Source organism: Humulus lupulus, chromosome 6 (genome assembly GCF_963169125.1).
Source record: "Humulus lupulus chromosome 6, drHumLupu1.1, whole genome shotgun sequence".
Taxonomy (NCBI): Eukaryota; Viridiplantae; Streptophyta; class Magnoliopsida; order Rosales; family Cannabaceae; genus Humulus; species Humulus lupulus.
Window position 1 is genome coordinate 94,319,922 of NC_084798.1, and position 22,283 is coordinate 94,342,204.

At 46.5% G+C, this 22,283-nt stretch overlaps 1 protein-coding gene and 1 non-coding gene across 2 annotated transcripts; one reads left to right on the forward strand and one right to left on the reverse strand.

Annotated features, from left to right (window-relative positions):
* Positions 1–19,399: 19,399 nt before the first annotated feature.
* Positions 19,400–19,860, reverse strand: LOC133785302 (uncharacterized). The gene is made up of 2 exons (XM_062224550.1): positions 19,656–19,860; positions 19,400–19,572 (listed from the first exon to the last, which is right to left on the reverse strand). The coding sequence occupies exons 1-2, from the start codon at positions 19,858–19,860 to the stop codon at positions 19,400–19,402; spliced, it is 378 nt and encodes a 125-aa protein (XP_062080534.1).
* A 1,018-nt stretch (positions 19,861–20,878) lies between these two features.
* On the forward strand, positions 20,879–20,985 carry LOC133787246 (small nucleolar RNA R71). Its single transcript, XR_009872277.1, has one exon. It is a non-coding gene; the product is annotated as a small nucleolar RNA R71 (small nucleolar RNA).
* Positions 20,986–22,283: the final 1,298 nt, after the last annotated feature.

Sequence of the window (22,283 nt, forward strand, 5' to 3'; positions counted from 1 at the left end):
AGATTTGACTCCAAGACTCAAGAATTCAACCAGAAAAATAGAACAACCCAGAAATTCATGTGTTCATGCTCATAATTTCTTACCTCAAGTAGAGAGTTCGACCTTGGGTTACCCTTAGTATCCTTCCAGCCTTTATCTCCTCAATTCTTCAAGCTTAATTCCCTAGAATTCCCATCCAAAGCTCAATTCAAGCACAACTCATCAAAACCAGAAAAGCTCAGTCTAAACTCTTTAAGCCTTACCTTAATTTGATGGTTAATCCTAGCTAACCCTCTACAACTTCTTCAAGGATCAAGGGTCCAAAGCTTAGCTATGTCTCCCACAGCTTCAAATTCCTCTAGAAATGGTAGAGATGACCCAACTGAGAGAGAGAAAGAGATATACCATATACCCTGTTTTTCCTTCTTTCTTTCCTTCTCTTTTCTTTCCTTTAATTTCTAAGACTTTTTACGGCTTCCACTAAAGCCATAAAGCAGAAAACATCCTTATCACTTCTTAACCAGAAAAATGACTATTTTGCCCTCCCATTTTAAACCTAAATATTAAATCATCCTAAGGGCATTTCAGTCATTACTCCTAATTCCCGCTAATTCCTCGAGTGTCCTTAATAATTACCGCTTACATCCCGACACCTAACTAATCACCAATTATTTTCCTTAGTATTAAATAGTCTCCAATATATTTCCCATATTCCCAAAAATACGCCAGGCTCCCCCGAGCCGGGTATAAATCCCCACTGTGAATTTTTCGCTAAATCGCTCACGAGGATCGCCTTGAGTCTCAAACCACAAATACATCCACATAATAATGTGGTCTCAACAATTTATCACAAATAGTCATGTTTATGCCCTCAACAGGCCAAAATTACTATTATACCCTTATAACCTAATCAGGGCCTACATGCATACTAATACTCATAGTCATGCATCTCATATATTCATATAATCATATAAGCATGCTTATCACATAACCATGCATCTAATCATTCATTCACATAGATACCACTTATGCCCTCCTAGCACACTAATCAAGGCTCTTAAGCCTTATTAGCAATTTTTGGGGTCGTTACAGGGTGGGCCAAAGGTTGGCATAGAATTCCCTCACGATAGTATCATCAGGTGTAAGGCGAGGGCCACAAAAGAGTTGCCAACATAGTGCTTCAATAGGAGTGCGAACATAAAGGGGCATTTCTGCTTCATCAACACTATTCAAAATAAATCCCTTGTCTGCTAAAAAGATTTGGTTGTGAAATGTTTTCTCATAGCGATCAACGGCCTCAGTACCACTGAACTTAACATAAGAACTAAGCTTCCGAGCGACTTGCTTCTTTCCCCGAGGCATTCTCAACACAAAATCAAACAATAGAATTCAACCCAAAAGTTTTGCTTATCAACAACCCCTGCTTATCAAGTTAAATGTACCATAAATGTATCCCTCACTTTGGCGATGCAATAGCCCCAGAATGGCACTTAAAAACCTACTTAGAAAACATCTAAAATGCCCAGAAAAATTGCAGAGGTGGCACCAATTCAGCTAACAATATTACCCAGCCAGGACCAATCAAACAAGAATACCCAGTGGAAGGACAACAATAAAATTCTCCATAGCCGTGAGCAAGAAACACCAATCAATGATTCAATACTTTTGTCTATTAACAAGCATAATAACAAGGAATCCCAGGAGAAAATATGGGCACAATACGCAGGCATTCAGTGACAATACCCCATCAATCACACTAAAAAAAATATGAAAAGTACCTCTTATTCGAAGCCAATAGGTGCTCAACTTGGCTGTATAGAGAGAGACACTAACTTAAGAGAAATCGGCTCTCAGGGTGGTATTTGGGCGACTGGGTGCGTGGGTGGTAGATGGGGCTGGGTTGGCGATGAAACGGGTCACGGTTCAGCAGATCGGGGTCGAGGGTTGGCTGTTTGGGTTTGTGGGTCAGAGCTAGGTGGGTCCATGGGCTTGGGAGTTAGGAGATGGCAGGGAGGCGCTGCTGGTTCGGGTGTGCGAGGTTCGTGGTTCTTAGTGGTGGCTTGGCGGGGAAGGTGGGTGAGTGGTGGAGAAAGGTGGCTGTGAGTTTGGGAACTTCATGGTAGAGGGGTTGCGGGTCGGAGGATTGGATTGACTGGGTTCATGGTGGCGCTGGTTCGGGGGTCGTAGTGTTGCAACCGGTGGAGGATGCGAAGCTGGGGGTCTTGGGTCAGAGGTTTGGGTGGGCTGGGTTCGTGGTGGAGGGGATGGGTTTCGGGTTTGGGACAGAGCCGGAAGTGTTGGGAGGGGTGAAATTAGGGATTGGTAAAAAAAATAATTTTTTTATTGGGGGGTAATTTATGAAATTTGCCCAGAGCTTCTTAAAAATTCTCAAAGCTTCGCCTATCTCCAATGCTGCAGTATCACTAAAAAGCTTAACAGCATTGCTGCAGCATCACTTCCAGACTTTCCAGAATTCATAATATCAGCAAACCAACCATAAATATCACTAAGTCCTGACCTGAAACATGTCCAAATTCGCTGCAATTGACCCATAAAACTACCTGGATCCTCACAGCCACCCCAGAACATTCAAATCCACAACATAGACAATGAAGGGAAGAGGTGAAAAACAAGAACAAAAACATAATCCTATATATATATATATAATTAATTTGCTGTTCTCCAAATATAGCTTTAAGCACAACAACTCAAGAACATGATTTCTCAAGGGTCAACTAAGGTGAGTGAGGTCTTATTGCGCTCAACCTCACCACCCCAATAATGTTTTAGCCTCTACCCATTGACTTTGAATTCACCTCCCTCATTTCCTCTCAATTCCACAGCCCCATGAGGATACACCTTAGTAATAGTGAACTGCCCAGACCACCTAGACTTGAGTTTCCCAGGAAAAAACTTGAGTCTAGAATTGAACAATAAAACTTGCTGCCCTTCCTCAAATGAACGGGGTTGGATATGCTTGTCATGCCACCTCTTTGTATTTTCCTTATAAATATTTTCATTCTCATATGAAAGCAACCACATTTCTTCCAACTCATCAAGTTGTAACATTCTTTTCTCCCCTGCAAGTTGCAAGTCTAGATTGATTTAAGTGCCTAATAAGCTCTATGTTCAAGTTTTACTGGCAAGTGACATGCTTTTCCAAACACTAGGCGATAAGGAGACATCCCTAATTGAGTTTTAAATGTCATTCGATAGGCCCATAAAGCATCATCCAATCTCTTAGACCAATCCTTGCGATTCAGATTCACCACCTTTTCAAGCACACCCTTTATTTCTCTATTAGACAATTCCGCTTGGCCATTGGTTTGAGGATGGTATGTCGTAGCCACCTTATGTTTCACACTAAACTTAGCCAATAAACTAGCCAACACTTTGTTCACAAAATGGATTCCCTCATCACTTATGATAGCCCCTGGAGTGCCAAATCTAGTGAAAATATGCTTGTGTAAGAACCTCATGACCACCTTGGAATCATTAGTCAGATAGGCAGCGACTTCAACCCACTTAGAGACATAATCAACAGCCACCAAGATATACAAGTTTCCATATGAGGGTGGGAAGGGGCCCATGAAATCAATGCCCCACACGTCAAACAACTCAACCACAAGAATACTAGCAAGAGGTATCTCATTTCTCCTTGAGAAGTTTCCTACCGTTTGACTACGATCACAACTAGCGGCATAAGCATGAGCATCCTTAAATAGAGAAGGCCAAAAGAAACTGGATTGTAAAACCTTGGCAGCGGTACGTGCTTCCCCAAAATGACCACCACAAGGCAATGAATGAAAACGAAACAAAATACCCTCTACCTCATGTTCATCAACACATCTTCTAATCATCTGATCTACACATTGCCTAAATAGAAAGGGCTCCTCCCAAAAATAAGACTTCACATCATTCAATAATTTCTTCCTTTGTTGGCTAGTCATCTTTAGTGGCATCAACCCACAAGCAAAATAATTAGAAAAATCAACAAACAAAGGAAGCTCATGAGAATGGTTGACCCCAAACACTTGTTCATCGGGGAATGTTTCTTTGATGGGGATAAAAGAGTTGGAAACTTCTTCACGCTCCATTCTTGATAAATTGTCAGCCACTTGACTTTCTACCCCTTTTCTATCTTAAATCTCCACATCAAACTCTTGAAGCAAAAGCACCCACATCCTTCTTGGCAATCAAATACTTTATGGCTGAGTAATCGGTGTAGACAATCACTTTAGTTCCCACAAGATAGGAGCGAAACTTGTCAAAAGCAAAGACAATGGCTAGTAGCTCCTTCTCAGTTACATTGTAATTCAATTGAGCTCCTATCTAAGTGCGGCTGGCATAATAAATATAGAGAAACACCTTGTTCCTTCGCTACCCCATCACAGCCCTAACACCATAATTGCTAGCATCACACATCAATTCAAAGGGAAAACTCCAATTTGGTGCAATAATGATAGTGGCTGAAAGTAATCTCTCTTTCAACTCTTGAAAAGCCTTCAAACATGCTCCATCGAATTGGAAAGGTGTATCCTTCTCTAAAAGATTGCAAAGTGGTTTGGAGATCTTAGAGAAGTCTTTGATGAACCTTCTATAGAAATCGGCATGCCCATGAAAACTCCTAATGTTCTTCATTGAATTAGGAGGTGGTAGCTTCTCAATAACTTCAATTTTTGCCTTATCAACTTCAATCCCTTGCTTAGATACCTTATTCCCCAAGACAATACCTTCCTTAACCATAAAGTGACACTTTTCCCAGTTAAGGACTAGGTTTGTCTCTTCACATCTCTTCAACACCTTAGACAAGTTATTCAGACAATCATCATAAGTATCCCCAAAGACTAAAAGATCATCCACGAACACCTCTAGAAACTGCTCAACCATATTAGTAAAGTAGCCATCAACGTAGCAGGAGCATTGCACAAACCGAAGGGCATTCTTCTAAATGTGAAGGTACCATAGGGGCAAGTGAATGTAGTCTTGTGCTGATCTTCTGAGGCTACTGCTATCTAATTGTAACCAGAGTACCCATCAAGGAAGCAATAGTACTCTCTCCCAACAAGTTTGTCTAGAATCTAATCAATGAAAGGAAAAGGGAAATGATCCTTCCTAGTGGCCTTGTTTAGCTTCCTGTAGTTCATGCAAATCCACCATCCAGTCACAGTTCTAATAGGAATTAACTCATTGTCTTCATTCTTCATGTGGATGCTCAAAATTTCATGCTTGTAAAAGACCCAAAGTACATGCTCAGGTCCCATAACTGTCTAAATATATGGTTGAGTTGCGGTGGCCTTGGGCCACCATCGCCTCGCACATCTGCCCAGATGGCCCAGCGTCTCGTACGGCTGCCCAGATGGCCTCGCGCCTCGTGAGGGTGGCATGCACCTTGGACGCCTCACGCGCCCAGGCATCACGCGAGGCTGCACCACCTCGGACGCCCACGGGTGCCTTGCGCGTGCACATGAATGCCTCATGTTCCCAGGCATCTCGCGAGGCCTCTCCGTCTCGCACGCCCCTACTGGCACGCACACGCCTCCCGTACCCAGGCATCTCGTGAGGCCTCTCCGTCTCGCACGCCCCAGCTGGCACGCACACGCCTCGCCTGCTCAGACATCTTGCGAGGCCTCTCCATCTCGTACGCCCCTGCTGGCACGCACACGCCTCGCGTGCCCAGGCATCTCTCGAGGCCTCTCCATCTCGCATGCCCCTGCTGGCAGGAAATGCCTCGCGTACCCAAGCGTCTCACGAGGCCTCTCCGTCTCGCATGCCCCTGCTGGCATGCACACGCCTCGCATGCATAGGCATCTCGCGAGGCCTCTCCATCTCGCACGCCCCTGCTGGCACACACACGCCTCACGTGCCCAAGGCCTAGCAAGGCCTCTCAGTCTCACACGCCCCTGCTGGCACGCACACGCCTCGTGTGCCCAGGTGTCTCGTCAGGCCTCTCCGACTCGTACACCCCTGTTGGCACGCATGCCTCGCGTGCCCAGGCTTCTCGCGAGGCCTCTCTGTCTCGCATGCCCCTACTGGCACGCACACGCCTCGCGTGCCGAGGTGTCTTGTGAGGCGTCTCCGTCTCGCACGCCCCTGCTGGGACGCACACACCTCGCGTGCCCAAGCATCTCGCGAAGCCTCTCCATCTCGCACGCCCCTGTTGGCACGCACACGCCTCACGTGCCTAATCGTCTCGCGAGGCCAAACATGAGCATGCACATATGAATGCCTCGTGTGGCCCAGGCGTCTCGTGAGGCCTCCCAGTCTTGTACGCCCCTGTTGGCACGCACACGCCTTGCGTGCCTAGTCATCTCGCAAGGCCGCACATGAGTGCCCACAAATGTGTGCCTCGCGTGCCCCAGGCACCTCACGAGGCCTCTACGCCTCACACGCCCATAGTGACTCGCGTCTGTGTTGCCTCACCAGCCTTATTGCATGCTATGCCCACCTCGTTGAAATGGCCCTACGTCACTTGGTGGGGTTGGGGCCACCAAAGAGATACCCCCTCTTCAGTTAGTCGGTTGGGACCACATACATGAAGGCCAACCATAGATGTTGTTCAAGATTGCCCACAAGAGACAAGAAATACGAACAAGGTACGTTTAAAGGGGTACATACATGTCTACATAGATGAAGGCACAGACCTGACACCTGTATCCGACAAGTAGTGGCGATAAGGGGTAGTACGAAGAGTGGCGACACCACTTCCAAACCCCTGACAATGTACTGGAGCCAACACCACTACCCCTGAGACCACTCTCCTGACAATGTACTTGTGTACCATCTGGTCTCCTTGACCACAATGTATCAGAGGCCATTAGAGCCCACTATAAAGGGAACCCCACTTCCACATGGAAGGGTGTGAAAAAAACACTGTAGCACTACACCATAAAAGATACAAGTTCATTTCACCATTTTCTTTCCGCAACTATTCTTTGAGTTTCTAGTTAGATCTTTGAAGTTTTTCATTGATAAGCTCTATATTTCAATTTTTCTAACTTAAATTGGTTGACGAGTTCTCACCGTCAACAGTTTCACGCCGTCTGTGGGAAGAATAGGTTGTAAGCCACTGTTCTTCCATTGATTCTGATAAGAAAAAGATGCCACGACGTTCGAAATAGTTGAGAGAGCCGCGGGAGGTGGAGGTCCATCTTGATGGAGATCAGCTAAAAGCCTCCATGAGGGATCCTCCCTCACCTGCAAACGTGGAGGCCCCAAAGGATCCTGAGGTCCACGGAGATGAAAGGGAGGCCTCATCCCCGGTGGTCCCACTTGCGGAGGATCGTCCAAGGCCGGTGGTTGCCCCGGAAAGGGCTAGTGAGTTCCTGCCTCCAAGGCCGCCGCATGTGCCAAACTCCGGTCGGCAGGATCTAGGCCCCTCGACGCGCCGAGCTGACAAGCACCCTCGGGTCCACTCCATGAGCTCGAGTTCTAAGTCTCAATTCTATGAAGATGAGATACAAGAACTTCACCGCAAGAATCAAAGGCTATAAACCACCTTGGAGAACATGCAAGAGGTGCTAAATGACATGTTGCAAGGGAGATCACATGTGACACTCCCTAAGCGGAAAGAGAGGGGCCGGGAAGGGGTAGAAACCACCGTCCCAGTAGACGATGGACGGATCTGACTCTCCACTAGTAACACCCTCGGACGAAGCAGCATGAACGTCCTAGAGCACCGAAGCAGCCCCGGGGGCCAGGGCCGAAGACCAACGCTGCCCCTCGTAACGATGCCGAGGTCACCTCAAGGAGATCACCCTCAGATTTACGAGAAGAACTCAACAAAAAGAGGGTGGGTAAAAGGACCACACCCCCTATGGCGCCCTGGGAAGGCAAAGGAAAGGGGGGATCCTAACCCATTCACATTGAGAGACTCCTTGAACAAGAGGAGGAAAGACCTGGACACAGAAATGAGAAGCCTACGAAGCAAAATTATCACCACCTCTGGAGGTTAAGCCTTTGAGGATGAGTTCAACCATGAGTCGCCTTTCATCAAGGAGATCCAAGCCATCCGGCTTCCGGTCAACTTCAAGGAGCCCCATATGACCCCTTACGAAGGAAGGACAGGTCCGAAATACCATCTGGATGCATTTAACGACCTGATGAAGCTGAGGGGAATTAGTAGCGGGGCCAGATGTCATTGCTTCGCTGTCATATTGAAAGGACCTGCGAACAAATGGTTCAAAAGAATCAGACTAGGGTCCATCAGATCTTGGCAATAGTTTTCCGATGAATTCCTCCAGCAACACCACGCCGTGCGAGACTACACGATGCCAGGCACCAGCCTCGCCAATGTGAAGCAAGGAGAAAACGAGTGTCTGAAGAGCTACATTCATAGGTTTAATATGGAGGCAGCAAAGGTAAGGAGCTTGACATAGAGAGCTGAAAATGGCCATCACAGCCGGAGTGCGCCCGGGAAGCAAGTTGTGGGATAACATGCTCAAGAGGAAGGTCACAAACTTGGATGATTTCCACAAGCGAGCGCAAAAATATATTCGCCTGGAGGATGGTCACGAAAGCCTCAAAGGCGGAAAAGGCCAATTGCCTCCAAAACCCTCAATCTGAGAAAGCCAAAGTGGTGTAATGAAGAAGAGGGTCTATGAGGGAATGAGAGATGATCAACCCCAGAAGAATCAGTGCCCTAATGAGCGCAGACAAGGCCCCTACACCTTTTATAGTGACCTCTTCCATGCGAGAGAGTATATTTTCATTACGAACGAAAACCAGGTCTCTTTCAGAAGGCCCCCGCCAATGAAAAAAGAGCGTTCTAAAAGAGACCCCAGCAAGTATTGCCAGTATCACAAAGATATCAGCCACACTACCGTGGAATGCAACCATTTGAAGGTGGAAATCGAGGAGCTCATCCGCATGGGACATTTGGGCAGATATGTGCGCAAGGAGAACCAAAGGCCAGAAGAAGGAGCATCCCTGCCATGGGCGCGAGAGGTGGCCCCTGAAGTGCAAGGACAAGTCAGGACCATCTTTGGAGGACCTGGATTCGGGGGCGAATCAAGGAAGGGACGAGATAGATATGCCAGGGAGGCCAGACGAAGTCCACTACCGTGCATCTTAAGTCTGGAGCAATGCCCCCTGAAGAGTTTTAAGGGTGAAAATGACTCAATAACCTTCACTGAGGAAGATGCCCGGGGTGTACACTTCCCCCATAATGACCTCGTAGTGTTGACTATCCAGCTTGCTAACATGAGGGTGCATCAGGTCTTGGTGGATAACGGAAGCTCTGTGGACATCTTATATCGCCCAACTCTGGAGAAGATGGGACTAAACATCCGACACCTAAAGCCTTGCAATACTTCTTTGTATGGATTTACGGGAGTTTCGATACAGCCCCTTAGGGCAATCGAGTTGGCCCTCACTATGGGAGAACAACCCAGACAAACCACCATAATGGAAAACTTTGTTGTGGTAGATTATGCCTCAGCCTTCAATGCGGTATTAGGGAGACCTTCCCTAAGAGAATTGAAGGCGATAACTTCTGTATACCACTTTGCTATGAAATTCCCAACTCTCAGGGGAATAGCATGCATGAAAGGAGAGCAGAAGGAAGTGAGAGAATGCTATAACACATCCCTCCGCACAGCCACAAAGCCATCAGCGCCTATGGCAATGGTTGTGCATGAAGGCGCAAACCCACACGAATTAGACCCACGAGTCACAGAAGAGCCCAGAACTGAACCAGTAGAGGAATTGGAGGAAGTAACGGTCTTGAATGAGCCGTTGAGAATGTTGAAGGTAGGGAAAAACCTTGTAGGTGACATGAAGGAGAAGCTAGTTGAGTTCTTAAAAGCAAACCTCGACGTATTCGCCTGGAGTCACGAGGATATGGTAGGGATAGACCCAGCGGTCATGTGCCACCATCTGAACATCGACCCGAAAGCAAGGCAGGTGAGGCAGAAAAGGAGAGCGCTGAACCCAGAGAGATACGCGGCCCTAAAAGAGGAGGTGGACAAGTTGAAGATGAACGGGTTCATCAGAGAGGTATTTTACCCACTATGGGTATCAAACCTAGTGCTAGTCTCGAAGCCCAACGGAAAATGGAGGACTTGTGTGGATTTTACCAGCCTTAACAAGGTCTACCCTAAGGACAGCTTCCCGCTTCCTAGGATACACCAGTTGGTAGACGCCATAGCGGGGAACGAGCTACTTAGCTTCATGGACGCATATTCTGGGTATAACCAAATACCCATGAACCCTGCTGATGAAGAGCACACTTTGTTCATAATGGACAAGGGGCTATATTGCTATAAAGTGACGCCCTTTGGTTTAAAAAATGCAGGTTCCACTTATAAAAGGTTGGGGAACAAAATGTTCGCAAATCAAATAGGAAGGAACATGGAAGTATACGTGGATGATATGCTGGTGAAGACAAAGAAGGTGGGGGAGCTCATCAGCGACCTCATGGAAATGTTCAACACCCTTTGAAGGTATAGAATGAAGCTGAATCCACTCAAATGCACCTTCAGAGTTTTGTCAGGAAAGCTCCTGGGTTTCATGGTGAATTCTCGAGGTATCGAGGCTAATCCTGAAAAAATCAAGGCCTTGCTAGAAATGAGCCCACCACGAAGCAAAAAAGAGGTGTAATGCTTAACGGGGAGAGTAGCAGCCCTCAATAGGTTCATCTCCAGGGCTACTGACAAATGCCTCCCTTTCTTCAACATCCTAAAAGGGAACAAAAAGTTCGCTTGGGATGATGAATGTCAGGATGCCTCCACCAAGCTAAAGGAACACCTTGGAAAGCCACCCCTTTTGGCCAAGCCAGAAAAAGGGGAGAAGTTGTATTTATATCTAGCTGTATCAGAGCATGCCATAAGTGCCGCCTTGGTCAAGGGGGAAAAGAAGAACCAGCAACCTGTGTACTATGTGAGTAAACGGTCGGTAGATACAGAAACTCGGTACCCGAAAATAGAGAAGTTAGCATATGCCCTGACAGTGGCTTCTCGAAAGTTCAGGCCCTATTTTCATGCTCATGTGATTGAGGTGCTCACAAACACCCCCCTGCGTCAAGTCTTGCACAAGCCGGAGACTTCGGGAAGGTTATTAAAATGGTCGATTGAATTGAGTCAGTTCGACATCACTTACACCCCAAGGACCTCAATCAACGGGCAAGTACTTCTAGACTTTATAGTCGAGTTTGCATACCGACCCCAAGAAGAGGGGGAAATAGAGGAGAATGAACCGACGCATGAAGAGGAAAGGCACCCTGAAGAATGGAGCCTCCATGTAGATGGGGCGTCTAATGAAGGGGGAGTCGGTGCTGGCATAGTGATAACGGGACCTGAAGGGCACACGATGTATTATGCCTTGAGATTTGGATTCGAAGCTTCCAATAATGAGGCAGAATATGAGGCACTGTTGGCTGGCCTGCGGCTAGCTAAGGAGTTAAAGGTATCCCACTTGCATGTCTTTAGTGACTCATAGCTGGTAGTGTTTCAAGTGAAGGGCAAATACCAAGCTAGAGGTCCAAAAATGGTTGCATAATTCACCAAGGTGAAGGAGTATTTGGATCAGTTCGAAAAATACACGATAGAACAGATCCCCAGGGAGCAGAACACAAACGCTGATGCGCTCGCAAAACTCGCCTCCACACGAGATGAAGACACGCTTGAGTCCATACCGGTCGAATATCTCCCCAAGCCAAGCATAGCAGAAGAAAGGATCAACAGGTCAATACCTCTGAGGAGTCATGGTTTGCAGCCATTGGGAGGTACCTAAATGACGGGACCTTGCCTTTGGATAAAAAAGAGGCCCACAGACTGATTTACAGAGTCGCTCATTACACCCTAGTAGATGGAACCTTGTATAAGAGAGGCTTCTCTACCCCGCTCCTGCAGTGTGTAGATAAGGGAGAGGCATCAAATTTTTTCAAGAGATACACGAAGGGGAATGTGGAAACCATGCTGGGGGGCAGTCCACGGCAAAATAGGCCATCCGCTAGGGGTATTATTGGCCTACCATGGAGAAGGACGTGAGCGACTTCGCGAGAAGGTGAGACAAGTGCTAGAGACATGCAAATTACCCCCGACAGTGACCAAATGAGTGTATGAGCATGACCAGTCTGTGGCCCTTCGCTGTGTGGGGGATTGACTTGATTGGGGCACTGCCAACAGGAAGAGGAGGAGCTAAGTAAGCGGTGGTAGCAGTCGACTATTTTACTAAGTGGGTGGAAGCGGAGCCTTTAGTCAACATAACAGCTAAGCAGATCACCACCTTTGTCAACAAGTATATTGTCTGCAGATTCGAAGTACCTTACAAAATTATCTCTGACAATGGAACGCAATTTGAAGGAGGATGTTCGAGGAATACTGCTGGAGCAAAGGAATCAAGAGGAGTTTCTCCACAGTGGTGCATCTGCAGGCCAATGGACAAGTAGAGGCCATCAACAAGATCCTGAAAAGGAACTTGAAAACTAAGTTGGAAAAGTTGAAAGGGGCCTAGGTCGAGGAACTCCCAAATGTACTCTGGGCCTACAAGACCACCCCTCGTTCCACCACTGGGGAGACACCTTTCACCTTAGCCTATGGCTGCGAGGCTGTCCTTCCGATAGAAATGAATATTAGCTCCATCCGCATGTAGGCATATGATGACCAGGCTAACATCACAACATTGGTCAGGGACTTGGACTTGCTAGAAGCCAAGAGAGAAAGGGCACAACTAAGGTTAGCCACATATCAGCAATGGGCAGCGAGGTACTACAATTCAAGGGAGCGAGAGAGAAGGTTCAGGGTAGGAGACTTGGTACTGAGGAAGGTACTCCCCAACACGCAAGACCCGGTGGCGGGGGTACTAGGGGCGAACTGGGAAGGACCCTATCAGGTCGCTCAGTGCATACCACCAAACACCTACAAAATGGCCTGCAAGGATAACACCATTATACCTCGGGCGTGGAATGCAGAACACCTCAAGAAATACTACCAGTGAGACTTCTGCACCCATGCAAAGGAGACCTGTGTTTAGTTTGTTCCCTGTTATGTTCACTTAGTAAGTAAGAATTAAAGAGGCTACCTGGGTAACCTTCTAATTAGATGTAACCCTTTCATATGTATGTCGTTGTAACCAGCACTCTATGAATGAAACAGTTCGCCACTTTACGTGTCATTCTTCTTCTATATAACACCCACCAAAGTGCTTGCTGAAATAAATTTCACCAAACACTGGGGGGTAGGACAGGAGGCAAACACATACAGCAAACAGGAGGATCCTAAAAAGGACCCCTCATATCAGAGGGAACCTAAAAAGGACCCCTTATCAGGAGGATCCTAAAAGGACCCCATTTGCAGGAGCACCCTAAAAAGGACCCCTCATATCAGAGGGAACTTAAAAAGAACCCCCTATCAGGAGGATCCTAAAAGGACCCCTTATATCAGGACCTTAAACGAGGTCCTTATATATAAAAAAAAAATGTGTGATGAACCCTTACAAGCAGGGAGAAGACCTCGCAAGGCATCTTGTGAGTTCACAAGGATTAGCTACCCTTATGAACATCAAGGAGGCCAAAAGGTCTTACAAAAAAAACAACTTCCAAATAAAGGCAAATGCTCCCACAAGAAGAAGGGCCTCAGAAAGAGCACCCGCCAATAAACCTAGAGCGGCTACCAAGCTGTCTAGCCAAAAAGGGTCCTAAAAGAGACCCTTGCAAAAATAGTACCATGAATAATGACGAGAAGGATGCTTCTCGCTAGAAATAATAAGCGCGCGCAAGAATATATAAAAGGATAGCTAGAACCCAATGGGTCAATATATCCTTATAAGAACAATCAAGAGGCACCAGAAAAGGACCTATTGAACCCTTTCACATGGGCTCTAAATCACCTCTAGCTTGATAAATAAAAAAGGGGAACCTGCTGAACCCCATTGTACGGGCTCAAAAGGACCTCAAACACAGAGGAATAAAGGATGAATAATCTCATATGTATATATAAAAAAAGAGTTTTGATAACATAACAAGACTCGAAAAAAATTACAAGCAAAATAGGGCTCAAACGAGCATACATCCACATTGGACTAACTGGAAAAAATCATAAAATAATAATCTCAAGGCCTCCTACCACGGGCGTTCCACCTAGCCGCCTGGGCAACGGTGTTCTCGCAAAAGGAGGAGAAATCAAAGTTAGGATCCTGCCTCCATACGCCATAAAGGGCGCGCTCTATGGACCTATACTCAATGGCTGCCTTGTCCGCGTCTAAGGAAGCGACCCTCCCCTGTGACGCAGCTGTAGCAGCCTTGGTACCCTCAAGTTCTGCCTCTAAGGAAGTGACCCTGTCCTGCGACGTAGCTGTAGTAGCCTTGGCACCCTCAAGTTCCGCCTCTAAGCTGGTGACCCGTTCCTGCAACATCCTGGCCTTGGAAATCGCTCTCTTCTTCTTTTTTGATGAGGAAGAAGCTTTCGCCAAGGCCTTCTCTAGCTTAGACTTGGTTTCAACAAGTTCCCTCTCAAGCTCCTGTACCTGAACCACAAGATGGTCCCTCTCAGCATTCAAAGTGGAAAGGTTGTGAGGAGTCGGCAAACTGCTGAGCCACTGTATAGGTCTACACAAGAAAAATAACAACAACAATGATAAGTAACAAAGAAAAAGGAATAAAAAGGGATAAGGCCGACATAAGATGCATGAACTCACCCAAGCAGCGGAGCGCGTAAGAGTCTCCCTAAGATCCAACATAGCGAAACTCCCAAGACCACTCCAATCAGCTTCAGGGAGGTCTGTGGCAATCTGGACATACTGCCGCCCGTAAGAGGCCGCCATGCGGCCCACCCAAGGTGCCCCTTCTGAGCCAAGGGTACCTGGCTGAGTAAGGACAGACGACCCACTCGCCAAAACAGAAGGGGGTGCAGGAAGATCGGAAAAATGAGCCCCCGGTAGATCAGGAGGGGGTGCAGGAAGATCGGGAAAGTAAGCCTCTGATGGACCGGGGTCGAGGGGAGCCTGAGGAAAAGCATCAAAGTCCTCAGGATAAGGGCAAACGAAATGCCTCGGTATGGCTTGTGGATCCTGCAAGTGGGAAGCCATGTCATGGTCTAGAGGGGCAAAAGGAGGGCATCCCCCGGGGGACGAAGACAACTGGTGGGGTTGCCCGTGTCTAAGAGAGAATCCCTCTGGCAGGCACTCGGCCTCACCTTCATCCGAGCGATGCTTAGCCGAAGCAGCCTTCGTTTTCTTTGACCCGGGAATAGTCCACAAAATCCCAGGATCCGAAACCGGGGACAACTTGTGAAAGTTGATTTTTTCCACAGTGAAGAGGTATGTAGCCCTTTTCTCGACAGGGTAGCATTAATGAGTGCATTCACTGTGTCCGCCTCTGACCCAACAACTCCAGGTATGGCGTAATAATCTGCACGATTCACACAATTTTTGACACAAACATAAGTTATAAAACAATAAGTTTCAAAAAGAAAAGAAAAAAGGTGGCTTGAAGTACTTACTGGGAGCAGAACGAAAGTGCTCACGAACAGAGAGGGGGCCCTGCACAAAGAAAAAGTCCTGCTTCCAAGATCCCGGGTTGGACACAGCACCCTCTATCAAGTGGATCAAAGTATTGGCTTTTTGCAGGAAATAAAATCCCCTGGACATAGGAGAGGGCATAAGATTGTACATGAAATGCACCTCTTGGGCCGTAGGAGCACGACGGACAAGTTCCATAAATGCGATGAAGAGGCAGCTCAAGGTCAGCCAACTGTTGGGTGCCAGCTGAAGTGGAGCGAGGTGAAAATAATTGAGAGCCGCGACGAAGAACAGGTGTAATGGGATTGTACCACCCGCCTTCAGGATATGCTCGCTCATAGCCACGTAGCCCGTATTTGGGCAGTCAGCCCGGCACTTGTCCGAAGGAACGTATAATGCGTATTCCGGCTGAACACTGTAGTTCCCCACTATTTCCATCAATTTATTTTCAGACACATGGGACACTAGGGAGGATGCCAATAAGGGGCAGTGTCCTGGTCATCAGCAGTCACCCGTCGTCGCTCTCTCTTCGGCATATCTGCAAAACAAAAAGAAAAAGGTGAGGTGGAGACAGAACACTTTACCCTCCATTTTTTCTTCCTAGCAAGAGTCTTCCACCGAGGCACCGGCTGCGAAAGCGCTAAACTAGGGTAGATCGAGAATAAGGGTTGAGGAGAAGACGGGACGGCCCCATGACAGTCATAAGGGGAGAACGAGCTAGGAGGCTCAGGCGGGAGATGTCCCTCCATAAACTCCAACTCCATCTGCAAATCTAAGAGGGTCACCCTATGGTTCGCTACATGGTCATTAAGGTCAAGGGGGAAAGGTACTCCATCTCCTCTCAACACTGAGTCTATTTCTCTCTCTACCACCCAAAGTTTACGCCTAAGTTCAGCCATATGCTCGAGATGACGAATACGGGCCTGCCTTAAGGTGTCGGGTCACGGTAAGGATTTTCCTCGAGGGACTCTGAGTCTAAAGACAAGTCAACAAACTCGACCCTCGGAGGAATTTCGAACGGACCTTCACCTGCCATGAGACCTCGTCTCGAATGCAAAAAGGGTTCACGTATAAATGAGAGGATTGCAACAAAACATAAAGGAATGGGCTCAAAACCTCTAGGTACAAACACTCTAAATGACCCACTAAGGGGTATGAATAAAGGGGCATGCAACAAGATTAGCTCACGACAAGCTCAGGCCAAAATACCCCATCCCGAGTAGTGCCAATTTGGACCCAATGAACATAAGGAAAAAAGGAAATATACCTTAAGCATGTAAAATGAGGCGCTGTCGTGGTCAAAAGGAGGTTGAGGGCCAAAAGCACTGTCACAGTCGAAGAGTGGCAAATGGTCAAAAGCACATCTCTGCAAAAATAAAGGAAAAAGGTGTTTTAGTCCTCAAGTACCTGCATGGATATAGACATACAAAAAATGAACTCAAATAAAAAAAAGAAAAAAGAAAGAGGATAACAAAAGTGAGGTTGTGGGGGATTGAACCCCTTACCTCTTGAAAAGAGCAAGGATCTAAATGCCACTAAGCTAAGGAGATCAAGTGTAAATAATAGGCTTGGCATGAAGGCTTATTTATAAGAATCAAAGAGAAGAGTCTACCAGAGCACCTAAAGTTCCTCTCCTCGACTAGGGGGCAAGTGTGGATGCTCAAAATTTCATGCTTGTGAAAGACCCAAAGTACATGCTCAGGTCCTATGAACGTCTAAATATATGGTTGAGTTGCGGTGGCCTCGGGACACCATCGCCTCGCGCATCTGCCAAGATGGCCCAGCATCTCGTGCGGCTGCCCAGATGGCCTCGTGCCTCATGATGGTGGCATGCACCTTGGATGCCTCACGCGCCCAGGCATCTCGTGAGGCTGCACCACCTCGGACACCCACGGGTGCCTTGCGAGTGTACATGAACGCCTCGTGTGCCAAGGCATCTCGCGAGGCCTCTCCGTCTCGTACGTCCCTGCTAGCACGCACACGCCTCGCATACCCAGGCGTCTCGCGAGGCCTCTCCATCTCGTACGCCCCTGCTGGCATGCACACGCCTCGCGTGCCAAGGCGTCTCGTGAGGCCTCCCTGTCTCGCACGCCCCTGCTGGCACGCACACGCCTTCCGTTCCCAGGCATCTCGCGAGCTCTCTCCATCTCGCATGCCCCTACTGGCACGCACATGCCTCGCATGCCTAGGCATCTCGCGAGACCTCTCCGTCTCGCACCCTCCTGCTGGCACGCACACGCCTCGCATGCCTAGGCGTCTTGCGAGGCCTCTCCGTCTCGCATGCCCCTGCTGGCACGCACACGCCTTGCGTGCCCAGGCGTCTTGCGAGGCCTCTCCGTCTCGCACACCCTTGCTTGCACGCACACACCTTGCATGCCTAGGCGTTTCGCGACGCCGCACATGAACGCGCACACATGAGCGCCTCGCATGGCCCAGGCGTCTCGTGAGGCCTCTTCGTCTCACACGCCCCTACTGGCATGCACACGCCTCGCGTGCCTAGGCATCTCGCGGGCTGCACATGAGTGCACATACATGATCGCCTCGCATGCCCCAGGCACTTCGCGAGGCCTCTACGCCTCACATGCCCATACTGCCTTGCGTCTGTGTTACCTCATCGACCTTATTGCATGCTATGCCTACCTCGTTGAAAGGGCCCTACATAACTTGGTGGGGTTGGGGCCACCAATGAGATACCCCTTCTTCAGTTAGCCAGTTGGGACCACTTACATGAAGGCCAACCAGAGATGTTATTCATGATTGCTTACAAGAGACAAGAAATACGAACAAGGTACCTTTAAAGGGGTACATACATGTTTGCATAGATGAAGGCACAGACCTGATATGTGTACCCGACAAGTAGTGGTGATAAGGGGTAGTACAAAGAGTGGCAGCACCACTTACAAACCCCTAACCATGTACTGGAGCCAACACCACTACCCCTGAGACCACTCTCCTGACAATGTACTTGTGTACCATCTGGTCTCCTGGACCACAATGTATCAGAGGCCATATGGCCCACTATAAAGGGAACCCCACTTCCACATGGAAGGGGGTTGGAAAAAAACACTGTAGCACTACCCCATAAAAAAATACAAGTTCATTTCACCATTTTCTTTTCGCAACTATTCTTTGAGTTTCTAGTTAGATCTTTGAAGTTTTTCATTGATAAGCTCTATATTTCAATTTTTCTAACTTAACTTGGTTGACGAGTTCTCACCATCAACACTTCACCACTGTGATCGCACCCTTCTTAGGTACACATTGTACATGACTCACCCATGAACTGTCAGAGATAAGATAAATAATGCCAGCATCCAACCACTTGATGATTTCTTTCTTTACTACTTCCTTCATGATAGGATTTAGTCTTCTTTGCCCCTCAATAGAACCTTTTTCACTGTCTTCAAGCAAGATCTTATGATACACAAAGAAGGAGTAATACCTTGAATATCTGCAATAGTCCACCCAATGGCCTTTTTGAACTTTCTCAACACCTCGAGCAACTTTTCTTCTTGATCATGACTCAACTCCGCTGAAACAATGACATGTAAAGTGGATGATGGACCCAAGTAGGCATATCACAAATGTGATGGAAATACTTTCAACTCCAACTCAGGTGGCTCTTCAATGGATGGTTTAGGAGCTTTAAACTCCCTAGATGACAACTCCAATGAATCAAATCGGCCTCTTGTTCTTAACACTTGAGAATTAGCCTCCAACCAAGCTAAGTACTCCTCCTTATCTTAGTCATTGTGTGAATCAATCAACAATAACCTCTCAAATGGATCATCAACGTTACTAGTCTCAAACTCTCTTGATGCCAAAGAATCTACCACTGAAACCACTGAGCATTCCTCAACCTCATCAGGAAATCTCATAGCTTTAAAAACATTAAAAGTCACATTTTCATCTTGGACCCTCATAGTCAGCTCCCCCTTATGCACATCTATTAAAGTTCTTCCTCTCACAAGAAATGGCCTCTATCCGCCTCATAGTCTAGCACAATAAAATCAGTAGGGAATATGAATTTGTCTACCCTCACCAATACATCTTCAATCTTCCCATCCGGATGAGCAAGAGATCTATCTGCTAGTTGAAGAGTAACTGTAGTAGGCCTAACTTCTCCAATCCCAATTGCTTGAAAATAGACATTGGCATCAAGTTAATGCTTACATTCATATCGCATAAAGCCATTCCACAATAAGTATCTCCAATAGTACAGGGAATAGTGAAACTCCCAGGATCCTTCAACTTTGGTGGCAACTTGTCTTGTAGAAATGAACTACACTCTTTGGTTAGAGCCACGGTTTCAAACTCTCCTAACCTTCCCTTCCTTGTAAGAACATCTTTCATGAATTTCACATAGTTAGGCATTTGCTCAAGTGCCTCTACAAGTGGGATGTTGATATGCAACTGCTTCAACATGTCTAGAAATTTCTTGAACTGCAAATCCAACTTTTGCTTATAATGGAGATGGCTGCTTTGAAATTGAGTTGTCTGGGTGCTGATGCTGCGACATTCCTGCAGCATTCTGGGCAGAGGCAGATTTTTGTACACTAGGAATTTCAACATCTTTTTGAATTTCTTCATTTATTTGGATTGAAGAGGGCTCACCCTCATGCCCAGAATTTGTCTTGGAATTCTCCAACTCCTTCCCACTTCTCAAAGTGACGACTTTACAATGTTCTTTGCTCCCATTTCTTAAATTATCGGTATCACTTGGTAACGTACCATGGGGTCTATTTCTAAGCTCATTAGCTAGTTGCCCAACTTGGTTTTCTAAGTTTCTCAATGATGCAGCTTGGCTTTGGATCATGGCTTCATTCTTCACTATATATTCCTTCAACATGTTCTCAAGAGAGCTAGATTGCATTGCTTGTTGTTATGGTGCTTGTGGGGATAACCCAGTGGGAAATTTGGTCTTGGAGGCATAGAAGAATTGCTAGGGCCAACCCCTTGATTATTCCACGAGAAGTTGGGATGTTGCCTCATTGATGGGTTGTAGGAATTAGAATAAGGGCCATTCCTATTTTGATTCCCCATGTAACACACATCTGCTAGATTGGAAGGACAGTTGTCAAAAGTATGACCCTCATCACAATACACACAAGAAATGTTCTCCATGTGTCCCATTTGTGTCCCCATAGGCTGCCCCATTGATTGATTCATCCCCATATTCATTGTCTTAAGCATATTAGAAATAGAGGACACTTGGGCTGCCAAAGAAGTGATGGCATCTACATCATGAATACCCGCCATCTTTCTACCTGTAGAAAATCTAGAAGTGGGCCACTGATAGTTGTTGTTGGATATTCTCTCAAGGATTTCATATGTCTCATTATAGGACATAGCAAGAAGAGGCCCATTCGCTGAAGCATCAACCACCATTCTAGTATAAGCGTTGAGACCGTTATAGAAGGCCTCCATCTGGATGCAATATGGAATGCCATGGTGAGGGCATTTGTGTAACAACTTCTTAAACCGCTCCCATGCCTCATATAAATATTCTTCGTCAAGTTGTTGAAATGAAGTAATCTCATTGCGGAGCTTGGCATTTTTAGTGGGAGGAAAATACTTCATCAAGAACCGCTCAGCCAACTCTTCCCAAGTACTCATGAAATCAGATGGCAAAGAGTTTAACCAAGCTCTAGATCTGTCTCTCAAGGAGTATGGGAACAACTTTAGCCTCAGTGCATCCTCAGTCACTCCGAGCAGCTTGAAAGAGTCAATCACTTCAATGAACAAGCGAAGGTGAAGGTGAGGATCCTCTGTTGGCGTCCCACTAAATTGGCCCACAGTTTGAAGCATTTCGAACATGACTGGCTTCAACTCAAACTGTGCTGCTTGAATTTCTGGTCTAATGATGCCCAGATTGAGCTCATTGAAGAGGGGGAGAGCATATTACCTGATAGCATGATCTCTGTCATCATCCATAATAACTGCATTTTGACCAATATTGGCAGCTACTCCCCCTTGCGCTACTCGATCTTGAGTAGCTCCTACTAGATGTACTGGTGGAATATGAGCAACTCGTGCTAGATTTTCCGCCCCTTGAGCAGCTCCTAATAGATTTGCTGCCCTTTGAGTGGCTCCCTATTGATCCCCTTGCTCATCATCCATCACTACTACTTCCCTTTTTTGATTTTTGTATCTTTCGCCTCCTTCTAAATGTACGCTCGATTTCTAAATCAATGGGAAGTAGTTCAGGGTCTTGATTCTCGTTCATAGACTGTGTAAACCTGAAATTTCCCGAGAATCACCCAAGTCAGCACAAAAACCAAATTTACAATATACTTAATTTCACAAAAATGACTTTAAACAGTCCCCGGCAGCGGCGCCAAAAACTTGTTGCGTAAAATAAAGCTAAGTGCAAGTGTACACTGTCAACAACAAGTAATATAGTAATAAGTACCAGATATCGTATCCACAATGACTGTTTTCTTAAGTTTTAATTGTGAAATTAAGTTCTAAGAAAATGATTTAAAAACACTAAGATTAATTAAAAAGATTGTGGTCTAAGAACTAGTAATTAAATACCAACTAAATGCAGAAAAATAAAAGAAACAACTCAGGAAAATTGATTTAAGGAATGACAAATGGTTTGGCGACAACTAGAATAATTATCCCCCTAATATGCAACTCTGACAGTGATGCTGGAATGATGCTGCAGCAACTGGTTGTTTAGTAGTCCAGAATTTTAATTAATTTTCATAGGCTTTCGTCAAAGAACTTTGATTCTAATCTTTTAATTAAATCACATATGCCTATGCTAATTCAATGTCAAAGATTTAATTCTAGCATTAATTCCATAATACTATGCATGGTAATAATATATGTCTATATCACTA